Source organism: Polypterus senegalus, chromosome 13 (genome assembly GCF_016835505.1).
Source record: "Polypterus senegalus isolate Bchr_013 chromosome 13, ASM1683550v1, whole genome shotgun sequence".
Lineage (NCBI taxonomy): Eukaryota > Metazoa > Chordata > Cladistia > Polypteriformes > Polypteridae > Polypterus > Polypterus senegalus.
This window is the reverse complement of record NC_053166.1, coordinates 18,290,742-18,306,764: the sequence shown is the minus strand read 5'-3', so window position 1 is coordinate 18,306,764 and position 16,023 is coordinate 18,290,742. Positions and strand designations below refer to the sequence as shown.

At 42.0% G+C, this 16,023-nt stretch overlaps 1 protein-coding gene across 2 annotated transcripts; it reads right to left on the bottom strand.

The window, feature by feature from the left end:
• Nucleotides 1-303: 303 nt before the first annotated feature.
• On the bottom strand, nt 304-13,917 carry LOC120542563 (ecto-ADP-ribosyltransferase 5-like). 2 transcript variants are annotated; one of them, XM_039775098.1, is made up of 5 exons: nt 13,560-13,917; nt 6,148-6,250; nt 4,842-4,925; nt 4,062-4,704; nt 304-423 (listed from the first exon to the last, which is right to left on the bottom strand). In XM_039775098.1, the coding sequence occupies exons 3-5, from the start codon at nt 4,905-4,907 to the stop codon at nt 329-331; spliced, it is 804 nt and encodes a 267-aa protein (XP_039631032.1). In that variant the 5' UTR covers nt 4,908-4,925; nt 6,148-6,250; nt 13,560-13,917; the 3' UTR covers nt 304-328. The 2 variants fall into 2 exon arrangements, with proteins under 2 accessions (XP_039631032.1, XP_039631031.1); XM_039775097.1 differs by lacking the exon at nt 6,148-6,250.
• Between the last annotated feature and the right edge of the window lie 2,106 nt (nt 13,918-16,023).

The window sequence follows — 16,023 nt, the reverse complement described above, 5'->3', positions numbered from 1 at the left end:
AACATCAGAGGACATCTGTGTGGGCGCCACTGCCTTTCTTACGATTGAAGCTTGCATCTTCTGCTTTTTAGCGAGGGACCCTTTAACACCATACACCCGGGGGAGGCGGCACAATGGCTTCTGGGACAGGATTCAGCTCTGAACCGGTGAGAATACCCCATTATGGCATAAAAGGAACGCACACCTACGCTTCCATTGTACCTCTAATCTGGATTTAGCTGTGGAATACCCATGTTACCTTGAAAAAAAGTGTCAGCTAAATGTACAAAAATAAAAATATTAACAAAAACAAGGCACAGCAACTCATAAGAAAATGGTATAAACTTTATTACAATATAGAAGGACTGAAGAATATCTGAAAAGCTACAATGAAAGAAGTGCACAGGCCCACTTCCAGCGTGGTGATGCCAATCCTGGGTGAACCTGAAAGAAAGACAAACGCACAATTAGACCATCCGCTTCATTTATGAAAGCATAAGAGAAGGTGGGAAAACAATTTCAAGATTCTCTTTGCAAAGTTTTTCCACATTTTCAGTTTCGCTGTAATCGTTGGCTCATCACCAGCCTCACAGGGCCAGACGTACAGTGGGCTCACAGTTGAAGTATTCAGGACCCCTTTTACTTTCTGCATGCTCTATGGTGCTGTAGATTTCATTTTAAATGGATACAATTGCCAGTATCCCAGTGTAGCGGTGCTACTGGGGATTGAAACTCCCAGCAGTCCCTGCAGTGGCTCTGCTTGGTCATCTGCTGAGGGTGCAGGGGCTGCTGGGTACAAGGAGGCCGGCACAACATTTGATGTTTCATGTGTGGAGTTTCCTGTATGTTGCCTTCCATTCTGATACCTGTAGATTCTTGTTTTGTCCTGGATCGTCTCTTGTTTTGGGCTATTGTCTGTCTGGTGTCCTTTCTTCACAGAATGACAACAAATCCTCAGACAGTCCTCATGTGCAGGAAGACAGGAAACTCCAGACACGAAACATCAAAGACTTTTCTTCTTTTCCCTCTTTGAAATGTTGCGCCAGCCTCCTTGTACCCAGCAGCCCCTGCACCCTGAGCAGACGACCAATCACAGTCACTGCAGGGACTGCTGGGAGTTGAAGTTTCAAACCCCAGTAGCACCCCTACACCGTAATGACAAACTGAAAACGTGTTCAGGATGGTTTACAAAATTTTTAAAATCCAAAACTGAAACCTCTCATTTCTGTAAGTATTCAGACCCCTTACTCTGCCCCCTCCAAACAATGGTCAAGTGCATCCTGTTTACTTTAATTCACCTTGAGATGTGCCCAGGACTTGTTTGGAGACCAATTGATTTCATTGAATGTCATTTACAAAAGCACAGCACATCAACCTGTGTGGACAGTAGAAGGTCCTGCAGTTCACAAGGCATGTCATGAAGCCCAAGGAACTCTCTGTTGACCTTTGTGATCAAATTGAACGGGGCAAGGTGATCAAACCCACTTCTAAAGCTTTGGGTGCTACCAGGAGCTCAGTGGCCTCAAGAATTCTGGAAGGAGTTTGGGCTCTTCCTAGAATTGGCCATCCAGCCAAAGTGAGCAACAGGCAAAGAGAGCTTTGGTCAGGGAGGTGACCGAAAACCCAGTGGTCACTCTAACAGAGCTTCAGAAGTCCTCTGCTGAGATGTAAGAACCCATCAGAGGAAGAACAAACATCTAAGATGTACTTGGGTGTTTATGGCAGAGTAGCTGGACAGAAGCCATTCTTGAGTAAAAGACATAAGACAGCCCACTTGGAATTTGCCATACAACATTTAAAAGACTCTGAGCACATCAGAAAAAAGATTCTCTGGTCTGATGAGACAAAAACTGAACTCTCTGAGCAGAACTTCAAGGCACTGTGTCTGAAAAATACCAGGCACTGCTCACCACCTACCTAATACTGACGCTATGGTGAAACATTGTGGTAGCAACATCATGCAATGGGGGTGCAGGGACAGGGAGACTGGTCAGAACTGAGGAAAGGACGAAAGCAGCAAAATATGGAGAGGATCTTGAAGAAAACCCAAAGCATACATCCAAGACCTCACTGGAGTGGCTCAGTGACCAGTCTGTCCTTGAGTGGCCAGGCTTGAACCCCATAGAACATCTGTGAAGAGACCTGAACATGGCAGTTCAACGACACTTCCCATCAAATCTAATGAACCTTGAGAGGATAAGCTAGTGACAATGGGAAAAACTGGCCAAATCCAGGTGTGCAAAGCCTGTAGAGACGTACTCAACAAGACCCTAAGCTAGGATTTCTGGCAAAGAAGCTTCTACAAAGTACTGAAGTAAGGGTCTCAATGCTTATATAAAAGTGAGATTTTAATAAATATGTAAATCTTTCTGAAAACATTTGTCATTATGGGTTATTGTGCATATATTGAGTGGCAAAAATGAAAAATCAATCCATTCAAAATTAAATCTACAGCAAAACAGTGTTCAGAAAGTGAAAAATAATGGAAGGAATTATTAAGGACAAGACTGAGCAGCACGTGGCAAGAACAGGAGTTTTACTGAACAGTCAGCATGAGTTCAGAAGAGGGAGGTCGTGTTTTACCAACATGCTGGAATTCTATGAGGAAGCAACAAAAGGATCTGATCAGAGTGGAGCAAATGATATTATTTATCTGGACTTTTAGAAATCATTTGATAAGGTGCCACAGGAGAGGTTGGGCATCAGACTAAAAGAAGTGGGAGTTCAAGGTGTGGTGTGATGGTAGATGGATGCAGAATTAGCAAAAACGAAGAAGTAGAGGGTGACAGTGCAAGGAACCTCATCAGAATTGGCTGATGTTAAGAGGGGTGTCCAGCAGGGGTCAGTGCTGGGGCTGCTGCTATTTTTAATTTATTTATATAAATGATTTGGATATTAATAGAAATAAAATGCTAGTTAAGTTTGCAGATGATCCTAAGTGAGGTGGATTAGAAAACAATCTGGAATCTGTTGAATCCTCACAGAGGGATTTGGACAGCAGGCAGGCTTGGGCGGATTTGTGGCAGATGAAATTTAATGTTGGGAAATGTAAAGAATTACATGTGGTGGTGCTGGGCGATATGACGATATATATCGTGGGGACGATAGAAAAGTGTCTATCGTCCTATTTCTCTTCTATCGTTTCTATCGTTTCTAACCTAATTTTATCAATTACTAAAGAAAATATTGCATTAAATAGGCTATGACAAATGAATGATAATATCTTGTCGCTATGCAATGCATACTCTACCCTTTATATAAGTGATAATCAAGAATAAAAATGAACTTTTTCGCAAAGAAACTCCATCTTGTGGTTTTGTCACAGTTCAGTTAAATGTCACTTCAAAATAAAGTTGCAAAAAAAAGTATGCAATGATATTTTTGTCAAACTTTTCAGAGAATAACTGGAAACGTACTTTATTGTGGGTGGTATATCGTGATATATATCGTTATTGTGATATAAAATAATCCATATCGTGATATATGATTTTTCCATATCGCCCAGCACTAACATGTGGGATGTAAAAATGTGAGGTTTGAATACACAATGGGAGGTCTGAGAATTAAGAAGTCCACCTTATGAGAAGGATTTAGGAGTCTTAGTGGACTCGACACTATCAACTGCCAGACAGTGCTCAGAAGCCATTAAGAAGGCTAACAGAATGTCCGGTTATATAGCACCTTGATATGTGGGTACAAGTCCAAGGAGGTCATGGCCATACCATAACATATTTACCCCACAATACTAAATTGCACATTATTCTTAAATCATCAATTTTGAAACATTACCATTGATATTGCCATAACACATCAAATACGTTTTGCTAACCATTGCGGTGCTTTGTTTGTGCTTTCTGTTGTACCCCAGATGTTTACGGTTTAGCGATGGGAGGGAACGGCACGTAAATCGTTACAAAGGACCCGCTATGGATGTAGCAGATATGTATTTTCATTCCAAGATTCACGTCTGTCCCTGCGAGGCGAGCTCAACCCCAATGATAGGCTAAAAGTGCCCACCTGGCTCCACGGTCTGTGGTCTCTAATGTCTGACCGCAGACGTCAAGCACAGCTACACAACTTACCGCTCAGAGGAGCACATCTGTAGTTGACGGTGGTCTTCCTGGAGAGCAGTGTGACTTCACTGTTATTGACTGCTGTCACTTCAAACTCTTCGTAGGGGTGAATCAGCACCTCATTTTCCAATGGGAAAAGAGAATATCGGGCAATGTCCATCCCGTAACACGTGGTGATGATGAATACTGTTTTTTTTCCAAATACCTCAGTGGCAGCACGACTCCTGGAAGATGACGCAAATCTTCCAAAGCGAAAGGCCTCTCCTATCTTTGGCCTAATTTCTACCATTACTCCTCTATAAGATGTAACACATGCGTTAACTTTGAAGTTTTCCATGGCCATGGTGAGCAGAAAATGCAAGGACCTGTAATGGCCGTTCATCACTGTAAACACGCCAGATTCCACAGCTTCATTAAACTTAGCGTAGCATGAATTACTTGTGTAGGCCGTGATAGCCAGGAGTACCTCCTTGTCCACACCAGAAGGGAATGTCTTGCTTTTCCAGTATTCCTCTGCTTTATTCCAGGCACATCTGAAGGCTGTGTTGTTGTTAAGTTCATAGGTCAGGAAGCTCTCTTTGACTTCTTTCTTTCTTTCTAGCTGGCACCCCTTATAATCGTCATCATAGGAGCTTTCATGCATGTAGGAGGACTGAAAGGAAACAGAAATGAGTGTCAGTGATTATTCTGCGTGACCAAAGCCACACCAGAAAAAGTGCTCTGCTGCTTATTAAGACCAACAGGAGCCAGAAGGAACATCGGAAACATCTGAGAGCAAGAGCTGCTTACCGACTTGACTTTGGTCCAGAGAACTTGATGAGACAGAAGGAGGAGCAGCCAGAAGTGTAGAGGCATGTCTTCTGAAGGTCCGTTCTGGAAATAACACACAAAGGGATCTTGTAATCATTCACCACTATTAAAACTTCCATCCATCCATCCACCCATTTACTGCCACTTATGTAGGTTGCAAAGGTGCCCAGATGTCCCTTTTCCCCGTCACCCCCTCCAACTTCTTCAGAGGGATACTGAGGTGTTCGTAGGCCTGCTGAGAGACATCATCTCTCCAGTGTGTCCTGGGTCTACCCTGAGGTCTCCTGTGGCTGGAGATGCCTGAAACACCTCTGGAGGGAGGCATCCAAATCACCAGCCACTTTTTCAGGTAACACCTTGCTAGTACCACGTTGGACCTCCTTTTGCCTTCAGAACTGCTGTAATTCTTCATGGCTCAGATTCAACAAGGTGCTAGAAACAATCCTCTGGGATTTTGCTCCATATTGACATGATAGAGTCACGCAGTTGTTGCAGATTTGTTGGCTGCACATCCATAATGTGAATCTCCCCTTCCAGCACATCCTAAAGCTGCTATAATGGACTGAGATCTGCTGAGTGTGGAGACCATTTGAGTCCAGTGAACTCATTGTCACGTTCAAGAAACCAGCTGGAGATGATATGAGGTTTAGGACATGGTGGGTTATCCTGTTAGGAGGAGCCATCAGAAGATGGGTACAATGCAGTCATGAAGGGATGGACATGGTCAGCAGGAATAGTCATGTAGGCTGTGGCATTTAAACAATGCTTAGTTGGTATGGAGAGTTGCCTGTTCTTAGCTGACAGGAGTGGCACTCGATGATGTCTCCTCCTACTGTAGCCCCCCCATCTGCTTCAAGGTTTAATATGTTGTGTGTTCAGAGATGCTCTTCCTCATACCTCAATTGTAACGAGTGCTTATTTGAGTTACTGTTGCCTTTCTATCAAGTCAGACCAGTCTGACCATTCCCTTCTGAACTCTGGCATCAACAAGGCATTTTCACCCACAGAACTGCCACTCACTGGATATTTTCCCTTTTTCAGACCATTCTCTGTAAACCCTAAATATGGTTGTGCATGAAAACCCCAGCAGATCAGCAGTTTCTGAAATACCCAGACCAGCCTGTCTGGCACCAACAGCCATGCCACATTCAAAGTCACCTTCTTCCCCATTCTGATGCTCAGTTTGAATTTCAGCAGGTGGCCTTGGTAAGGTCTATATGTTGAAATGCTGCCATGTGATTGGCTGACTAGATATTTGTGTTAACAAGAAGATGAATAGGTGTACCTAATAAAGTGGCCGGCGAGGGTATATTAGCCAGCAAACAAAGATCTCACTTTACGACACTCTTGCTCTTTCCATTTTTCTCTACAATGCAGAAACACGGACCCTAAAACGAGAAGACAAGAGAAGATTTCTGAAATGACAATACTTGGACAAATCCTAGGCGTATGTAGAAGAGACTGTCTGTGGAATTGCGCTCACTCGGGATCCCTTGGGATACGAGGCACTTTTATATTTTCGTTGGAAACAGTGAAGGCCAGAGGAGAGTCGTAATTGGTCATGTCTGAGAGGGTCATGTGTCTGAGAGGAAGGTGACCGTGTAGACAAGTGATGTCATTTGTTTGTGAAACTCTTAATAAATAGAGTGCGGAAACTTTTTGAACGTCCCTCGTATTTAAGATTCAGAAGAGAAGGCTGTCGTACTTTGGACTTGTAGCACATATGACAACAGACGGAATTTCTCATATTCTGCAATACGGTCAGATTCATGGCAGAAAAGCTGCAGGAACCCCCAAGACTTCATGGGTTAGGGTTAGGGCTGGACAACATCAGAGAAGACTGTCAAGTGAAGGACTTGTCTATGGTGGAAGCTGAGTGACAATGGAGAGTCGGCATTGAGAAGCTGTTGGAACGAGCGCTTGAATCGCAGTGGACAAGAAGAAGGAAGGCAATGTCTCTGTGCTCTTGGGATATCAACATATGAACACCAAAGGTGGTATTCCAGGGTAACGGGGGTCCCTAAATTGTCCCAGTCTAGATATGTGCATCAGCGTGCCCTTTCATGGACTAGCGCCCCATGGTTTGAATAAATTTATAGAAGACGCTTATCAAACTATTTAAGGGTTGTTGGAACCCATCCTGGATGGGGTGCCAGGTCAGGGCACACACCCCATGCTGGGCCGATTTACCATAACAAGCACATGTTTTCAGACTGTGGAAGGATGCAGAAGGAAGTTGAGAGTTTGTGCCTTGATGCAGAGCACCTTTAACGTGGCTGTTCGTTTTTCTTCTGGGTGGGAGGCATTTCTCCCTCAGGCGTTACCTGCCACTTTTCCAAGCTTTATTACAACCTGCTTTTGATCAGACGGTTAGCAGAAGCACAAAACCAGTTGCTCTGCTTTCCTGTGACACAAATTAAAGCCGACTTGTCCTCACTTGTGACATGCACCTTGATATTCACTGAGTCGATCCTAACATTTTCTGCATCTGATTTTAAGGTCAAGGAGCTGCTTTGTTCACAAGCCGTGGTGTCGCCTGGCAGCCATGTCAATGTGAACTTCATAAACACACAAGAAAACTGAGCGATGAAGGGCTGGACCTGGGCTGTAGCCATCTTCAGGTAGGGGGGACGTGTCAAAGTAACATCCTCATGAAGGACAGTACCCAACAGAATATCACCCAGAGCGTCACACATTCATATTAGAGAAGTCCATCCATCCATTATCCAACCTGCTATATCCTAACTACAGCGTCACGCGGGTCTGCTGGAGTCTGCCTACCAAATCGTCATGCCTAATACACCACTGGAAAGTACATAAACAAATAAAAAGTTACATTTATAGTGTTTTCTGATTGTGAACACACAAAAACTGGAACTTGAAGCACAATCACTCAGCACGTTGACATGCACCTCATTAACCCGGTTATTTGCAGAAACCCTAATTCTGATTACAGGAGCTGGGATACTGGCCTCGGAGAAACCAGATTAACACAGGTAGATTTCTCTGTCAATGACCCGTTTATGTCACCGTGTCAGACCTTAACCGGGTTACAGTTAAGCAGTTCATAGTCTGCACATCAATCGCTTTCAGCAGTCACGGGAGGAAGCATCCACACAATAGGCAAATCATCAGTCAGTCAGTCATCGTCCAACCCGCTATATCCTAACACAGGGTCATGGGGGTCCACTGGAGCCAATCCCAGCCAACACAAGTCGCCAGGCAGGAATAAACCCCGGGTAGGGCACCAGTCCGCTGCAAGACACACCCACACACCAGGGACAATGTAAGATTGCCAATAATAGCAATAATTCTTTGCATTTATATATCGCTTTTCTCACTACTCAAAGCACTCAGCAATTGCAGGTTAAGGGCCTTGCTCAACAGAGCAGAGTTTACAGGATTTGAACCGGCAACCTTTCAATTGCCAGTGCAGATCCCTAGCCTCAGGGCCACCACTCCACCCCTAATTCTGATTCCACCAATACACCTAACCTGCATGTCTTTGGACTGTGGGAGGAAACCCACACAGACATGGGGAGAACATGCAAACTCCACACAGGGAGGACCCGGCAAGCGAACCCGGGTCTCCTTACTGCGAGGCAGCAGCGCTACCCACTGCACCACTGTGCTGCCTTATTTAAGAACTGAATGTACGATGCTAAACTCAGCAACACAATCTTGAGAGCAGGAGGGTAACGCATTAAAAGTAACGTGCACTACATTTTCAAAATAACAAGAAACCTAACGCAAAACTTACTTTAATGGAGTAAACACATCTACAGTATATGTTATTATTACCGGAGCACTGGCAGCAAACACACGTACCGGGCCCTGTGCAAAGCTCAACTGCATGGCCAAGCAGAAAAGAGTGTGCTGTTATGCACCATTACCAACACTGAAACCTTCCTGGGCTTTACAGATTTTCTCAGTTGCTTCAGACCGATTCTGAAATGACAGTTATAGTTCTCCAGGATCTGCGTGAAAACCTCCACACTGCTCAGTGTACATCTGGAAACATTTATGGCTGAGTGGTGTGCACAATGAAATGCAAAAGGGAACGCAGCGTTCTGCATTGATCTACTCAGTGTGTAGCCAGTGCTTTACAGATAGATAGATAGATAGATAGATAGAGATAGATAGATAGATAATGTGAAAGGCACTATATGATAGATAGATAGATAGATAGATAGATAGATAGATAGATAGATAGATAGATAGATAGATAGATAGATAGATAGATAGATAATGTGAAGCACCATATGATAGATAGATAGATAGATAGATAGATAGATAGATAGATAGATAGATGTGAAGCACTATATGATAGATAGATAGATAGATAGATAGATAGATAGATAGATAGATAGATAGGAGTGGTGGCTCTGAGGTTAGGGAGCTGCACTGGCAATCAGAAGGTTGCCGGTTCAAATCCTGTAAATGCCAATAGGGACTCTGCTCTGTTGAGCAAGGCCCTTAACCTGCAATTGCTGAGCACTTTGAGTAGTGAGAAAAGCACTATATAAATGCAAAGAATTATTTATTAGATAGAGGTGTTCTTCATCCAAGTTGCAGTTTCAGTGTGACAAGCAAAGATTCTAGCAGATGCCGTGTGGTCCTCTGAAGGGAACAACAGGTAAAGCTGTGAAAGGAAGAAGCAGTAGAGCAGCTGTAATGGATGAAAACTCTGACCGTCTGACAGAATTCATCCAATACAGCTGCTCTTCTTCTGCTCCATCCTCTTCTTCCTCCCCTTCCCATTTGAGCTTTCTTTTGTCATCTGGCATTGATGCCGTCCATTTTAGAATGAGTTGCAGTGAACACACCTGTGGGTTTTCTTTCATTCATCATGCAGTTCTGAGTGCTGGATGACCCATTTTGCCCCTCGCTGTTAGTTGAGCTTGCGTTGTGATGACTTGACTTCATTATTTGGAATGGTGGGGAGTTCTGATGAAGAACAAGAACTGGATCTGTGTGTGTGTAAAGTTCTGATGAAACTGTGCAGCTGACGTGCTCCATGGGTGAAAACACAAGTATATGGTGTATAGCTCTGGCAAATGTTGAGAAGAGAGTTGACAGTCATGGATATCTCACAAGTTGCTTTAGTTTTAGTGTGTATTCACCTGAGAAAAACGCTAGCAACACAGTGCATCTGTTTTTTGGACCAGAACCCCAAAGTCCTCCCCATCATGTGCCAGGGGGCATCTCAGTAACCTGAAGTCAGTCGGGACACACCAGCATCCCACTGTTTGACTTTTTTGTGACGTGAATTTGTTTTCTGTATGATTCCAATAATTTTGATAATTTTTATAGTCAAAATTGCTGAATTTCCTGTTCAAATAAAGGGGAGAAATGCGAGGTGTGGCAACAATCAGCCTCACCTCACCTCGGACTTTGCTCTCCCTCACACTCTGAGTTGATGCATTGGCGCGTGCCTGTTGCTGTCTCTCTGTATGTCACCAATATAAAGTGCATGCAGACACCTTTATTATACACCCTGACTTTCCACAGTCTGGCATCTTTAATGAATGTTTGTGACATATTTAGTCTTGCTGATCGGACATAAAATCGCAAAAGACACAAAGTGAAGCAGACAGTACCGTGCTGTCCTGAAGGGGGCGCATGTGAGCCCAACAAGTGCTCGTTGCTGCAGTTCTACGCAGAGGCGCCGATAAGTCAGCGATATCAGAAAGTCAAGCGCACTGCAGGGGGCCGTTTATTTTTAGTTTTAGTTTTTGTTCCGACTGACTGCCAAAATGGAACATTAAGATTTTTAAAACTATAGGAAAATAAGGAGGACTTTTACAAGAAATTGACGGAGATTTTCATGTACAAGTAGGCCTATAGGCACATGGGCTTCATTTACATATAAAGGTAAGACCATAAACGGTTTTCAATTTTATAAAAAATGAAAAATGCAAGAAAAACATCAAATATTTAAAAACTAAATTTTGACTTTAAATAAAATATTCTTTTCTTTTTCTTGTTATCCTTTTGTGGAACAGTCTGTATTAAAATTGATTAAGGCATCAGAATTAAAAGCTTTTAAAAACAACTAAATATTTCAATTAAGGTCAGAATTGAACTCCGTTTTTTGTACACCACTCTGTACTTTCATTTGTATTGAATGAGTAGGAATTGTGGAATTGCGACGGCAAATTTAGAACACATGGAGGGTGAGGAGCAAATGCGCTCTCTCTCGCTGCTATAAATGTAACGCTCTTACTTAGACAAATATGCACAGTGGCGTAGCGTGGGTGTCAGCCGCCCGGGAAAATTTTGTCGCCCCCTTATTTAGGTATTTCAATTTAAAAGACTAAAATGTACAGTAATTCTAAAGAATTTTTCGACAAGAACAATCATCATTATTGTGTATTGTACAGGTTACAAATAAAAAAGTCATATATATATACACTCACCTAAAGGATTATTAGGAACACCATACTAATACGATGTTTGACCCCCTTTCGCCTTCAGAACTGCCTTAATTCTACGTGGCATTGATTCAACAAGGTGCTGAAAGCATTCTTTAGAAATGTTGGCCCATATTGATAGGATAGCATCTTGCAGTTGATGGAGATTTGTGGGATGCACATCCAGGGCACGAAGCTCCCGTTCCACCACATCCCAAAGATGCTCTATTGGGTTGAGATCTGGTGACTGTGGGGGCCATTTTAGTAGAGTGAACTCATTGTCATGTTCAAGAAACCAATTTGAAATGATTCGAGCTTTGTGACATGGTGCATTATCCTGCTGGAAGTAGTCATCAGAGGATGGGTACATGGTGGTCAAGAAGGGATGGACATGGTCAGAAACAATGCTCAGGTAGCCCGTGGCATTTAAATGATGCCCAATTGGCACTAAGGGGCCTAAAGTGTTCCAAGAAAACATCCCCCACACCTTTACACCACCACCACCAGCCTGCACAGTGGTAACAAGGCATGATGGATCCATGTTCTCATTCTGTTTACGCCAAATTCTGACTCTACCATTTGAATGTCTCAACAGAAATCGAGACTCATCAGACCAGGCAACATTTTTCCAGTCTTCAACTGTCCAATTTTGGTGAGCTCGTGCAAATTGTAGCCTCTTTTTCCTATTTGTAGTGGAGATGAGTGGTACCCGGTGGGGTCTTCTGCTGTTGTAGCCCATCTGCCTCAAGGTTGTGCGTGTTGTGGCTTCACAAATGCTTTGCTGCATACCTCGGTTGTAACGAGTGGTTATTTCAGTCAAAGTTGCTCTTCTATCATCTTGAATCAGTTGGCCCATTCTCCTCTGACCTCTAGCATCAACAAGGCATTTTTGCCCACAGGACTGCCGCATACTGGATGTTTTTCCCTTTTCACACCATTCTTTGGAAACCCTAGAAATGGTTGTGCGTGAAAATCCCAGTAAGTGAGCAGATTGTGAAATACTCAGACCGGCCCGTCTGGCACCAACAACCATGCCACGCTCAAAATTGCTTAAATCACCTTTCTTTGCCATTCTGACATTCAGTTTGGAGTTCAGGAGATTGTCTTGACCAGGACCACACCCCTAAATGCATTGAAGCAACTGCCATGTGATTGGTTGATTAGATAATTGCATTAATGAGAAATTGAACAGGTGTTTCTAATAATCCTTTAGGTGAGTGTATGTTTTACTGTACTGAGTACAGACGGTGTTGCCAGTCGCTACAATGAGCAAGATGTCATTATTATACATTCATTTAAAGAAAGGGGATTGTTTCGTCACAGAATAAGTAATGAAAAATTCCGTGCTCATTTCAATCGGTCCGAATCGTAGGAGCGACAAAAATCTGAAATGAAATGGTTCAGATTTTTACAAGATATTATTATCATTTATTGTGAAATTTTGTCGCCCCCTAAAAGTGCCGCCCGGGGCGGGCCGCCCCCACTACGCTACGCCACTGAATATTAACTTTACTTACCCTATGAGTGTGTAAAGAATACTGATGGGATATGAAACATAACCAGTACTCAATGTGCAGGCTGCCAGACGAATAGTGAACAAGTTCCTCTTTTGGCATCATGTAAATCTCACTCTGAAGAAGTCACCAGCCATGAAGCGCACAGCACGTCACTGATGTATAATATAAAGCTACAACCTCGTCAAGGGAGTCTAGTGGTCTACTAGTGGGACAGACTAGCCCCGCGTTTCCGAGTAAGACATCCGACTTGCTGGAGCGTCCGAGTTGAAAATTCCGCCTATGAACTTATAAATTCAGCATGGCTTCCCAAGTCAAATGAAACGCAGCATACTGTGAGTTCATGTTAAAGTTTGAGAAGTCTGCACACAGATATACAGGAAAATTCTGGTATGGCCTTCGCACAATTGTTCACGCCACGAAAAAGTAGGCTAAGTGTATATGGGGCTTTAGTTGAATAGCAACAGTTCGCTCCCGATGAACAAATCAGTCAGGGTGCCAACCTGCCGCCACCATCTCGCTCTTTTGGCATCTGCGCCTGAAGTCAAGTCGATGCACGCACAGCGCACGCTGCGACTGGGATGTGGTGCTTAAGGTTTTGGACTCCATGCTGTCGGTTCCACGCTGTGTGACCTGCCTGCACTCCAACTGGAAAGCAAACAAAATAAGCGTAACCGACTGACTCTCTCGCCTTGGATAAAACGGTCCGCTAAACAAATCAATGAAAATGTTAGGAGTGCAGAAACGGGCGCAGGACGGCGTGGACTTACCTGGCCAGCGTCTCCGGTGTCCTCCTTGGGGATTCCGCCGGCGCGAATGGCTTCTTCTGCGCTGTCAGTTCAGTTAGAGGACGAGTACTAACCAGAAAACGCTCTTGTCTGACATTTTCACTTATCGTATAAAAAACAATGTGTGTCTCCTGAATGGCTTAAATGCTGAAGATATATCGATTGTGAAATCACGGATTTTACGAGTCTGAACAGGAAGCGAAACACATTTCCAGTTTCATGCCGACTACGCAGAAGTTGATCTGAACGGGCAGCACAAGGCAAAGTCAAACCGAAACCTAAAAAGTAGAAAAAGAAACGTGAAGGCGACGAACGACGGAGAGAAACCATGGGGCCTCTGTGCGGAAAAAAAACCCACACAACACTCCTTTCAACAGTTCACGGAAAATAAAAAAACAGTAAAATAAATTTTAAAAAGGGCATCCCGCTGTGAGAGTCTGTGTGAGACTGAAGATGATGATGGTGATCAATTCGGGTTACAAATGAACAGCACATGTCGGGCAGCATTTACTTACTGAGGATAACAGGAATCAGTCAACGCACAGACAGATATACATACACGTCAAAGACACACATACATAATACATCAAGCCATACAGACCTTCTGTAAAATTTTTCGTTGTAATTTTACAGTAAAATACTGGCAGCTGATTTGCCAGCCACTTACTGTATGTTTACAGAGAAGCTGCCGTAGTTAACATTTACAGTATTACATTTTAGTATGATACTGTAATATAATTGTACAATACTGTATTATGTATTACATTTTAGTATGATACTGTAATATAATTGTACAATACTGTATTATGTATTACATTTTAGTATGATACTGTAATATAATTGTACAATACTGTATTATGTATTACATTTTAGTATGATACTGTAATATAATTGTACAATACTGTATTATGTATTACATTTTAGTATGATACTGTAATATAATTGTACAATACTGTATTATGAAATTACACTGTAAATGTTAATTACAGCAGCTTCTCTGTAAACATACAGTAAGTGGCTGGCAAGTATTTTACTGTAAAATTGCAAGGAAATTTTTACTGTAAAATTACATGAGAAAATGTTAGAACTGTATTTTCTATAGTTATGTATTGTATTTTTACATTGGTCATGCTGTGAATACCATTTTATAGTGTCACTACAGCATTGATAAGGACATTATCAACAACAAAAACAACAACATTTATTTATATAGCACATTTTCATACAAACAGTAGCTCAAAGTGCTTTACATAATAAAGAATAGAAAAATAAAAGACACAAAAAAACAAAATAAATCAACATTAATTAACATCGAATAAGAGTAAGGTTCAATGGCCAGGGGGGACAGAAAAAACAAAAAAACTCCAGACGGCTGGAGAAAAAATAAAATCTGTAGGGATTCCAGACCATGAGACCGCCCAGACCCCTCTGGGTTATATTGCAATATTTACTGACAGATTAATTTAAACAAATAATGCTTCTTTCATTTGAAACATTCCAATAAACATTTATTTTTATGGTCTTGATTAGCTTTTTACATTACCAGTTTTTTTAATTGTTAGCAGTCTTTCATTATTCAGATAAACACAAATGGTTGCAACAGAGGTGGGAAACACTGGCAATAAACATAGTGCAGCATTCAATACTAAATTTAAAAGTATAATACCAGTGTTGACTTTCACATTAAAATAGAATAAGAACACCATGTTAGACAAAAATTGCCTAAACTGTCAAAATTAAAAGTGAACAAAGTGGTCTTGGCTGAATTCCGTTCAAAGTCCATTATCTTACAAAGTGGATAGGAAAAATGAGAGTTTACTGCGTTCTTCTTGTTATGGACTACTTGGCTAGTCTTCTTGGATGTAGCTTTTCCTTGATTGGCCTTGAACATTTGTTCAGGGTTGATGTCAATATATCATCTAAATGACAAAAAGAAAGAAAAACACATGTACTTAATTATTTATAAAATAAAAAAAAGCATTCACTTTGTCATGACTACAATGGTCCCTCTTCAGGTTCATGTGGGAAAGTGAACCCATAACACATCTTCAAAACAGTTCCTTAGTTCCTGCACTCTCAACAATTTGCATTCTCTTAAAAAGATTCAAGTAGATAACAGAATTTGCCAATATTTACTTTTAAACGATTTAATTTATAGAAAAAATATCATGGTGTGTGTCAGGGTGGTTAATAGTGTGTCACAAAAATGTAATAGGGTATGAGAAGGAGAATAAGCTTACTGTGTGTCTAAGAGGAGTGTGCAAACGTTTTACAGGCTGCGTGTAATAAAGTCTGGTGGAAGTGGAAGTCAGTTTTAATGAAAATGTATGTATGGAAAATAAGCCAATGTTTAACCTTTGAACAATATCAAGGGTGCTTGCAGTCTCTTCCTATATTGGAGGTTGAAATTATAACATGTGTGGAGAAATGAAAAATACAGGTCAAT

Bases quoted from the DNA above. Each gene is read 5' to 3' on its own strand.
- LOC120542563 (XM_039775098.1), bottom strand. From the start codon at position 4,907: ATGCCTCTACACTTCTGGCTGCTCCTCCTTCTGTCTCATCAAGTTCTC. The intron at 4,705-4,841 runs GTAAGCAGCTCT...GTTTCCTTTCAG, and splicing joins TCTGGACCAAAGTCAAGTCG to TCCTCCTACATGCATGAAAG. The intron at 424-4,061 runs GTAAGTTGTGTA...TCTTTCTTTCAG, and splicing joins CAGATGTGCTCCTCTGAGCG to GTTCACCCAGGATTGGCATC.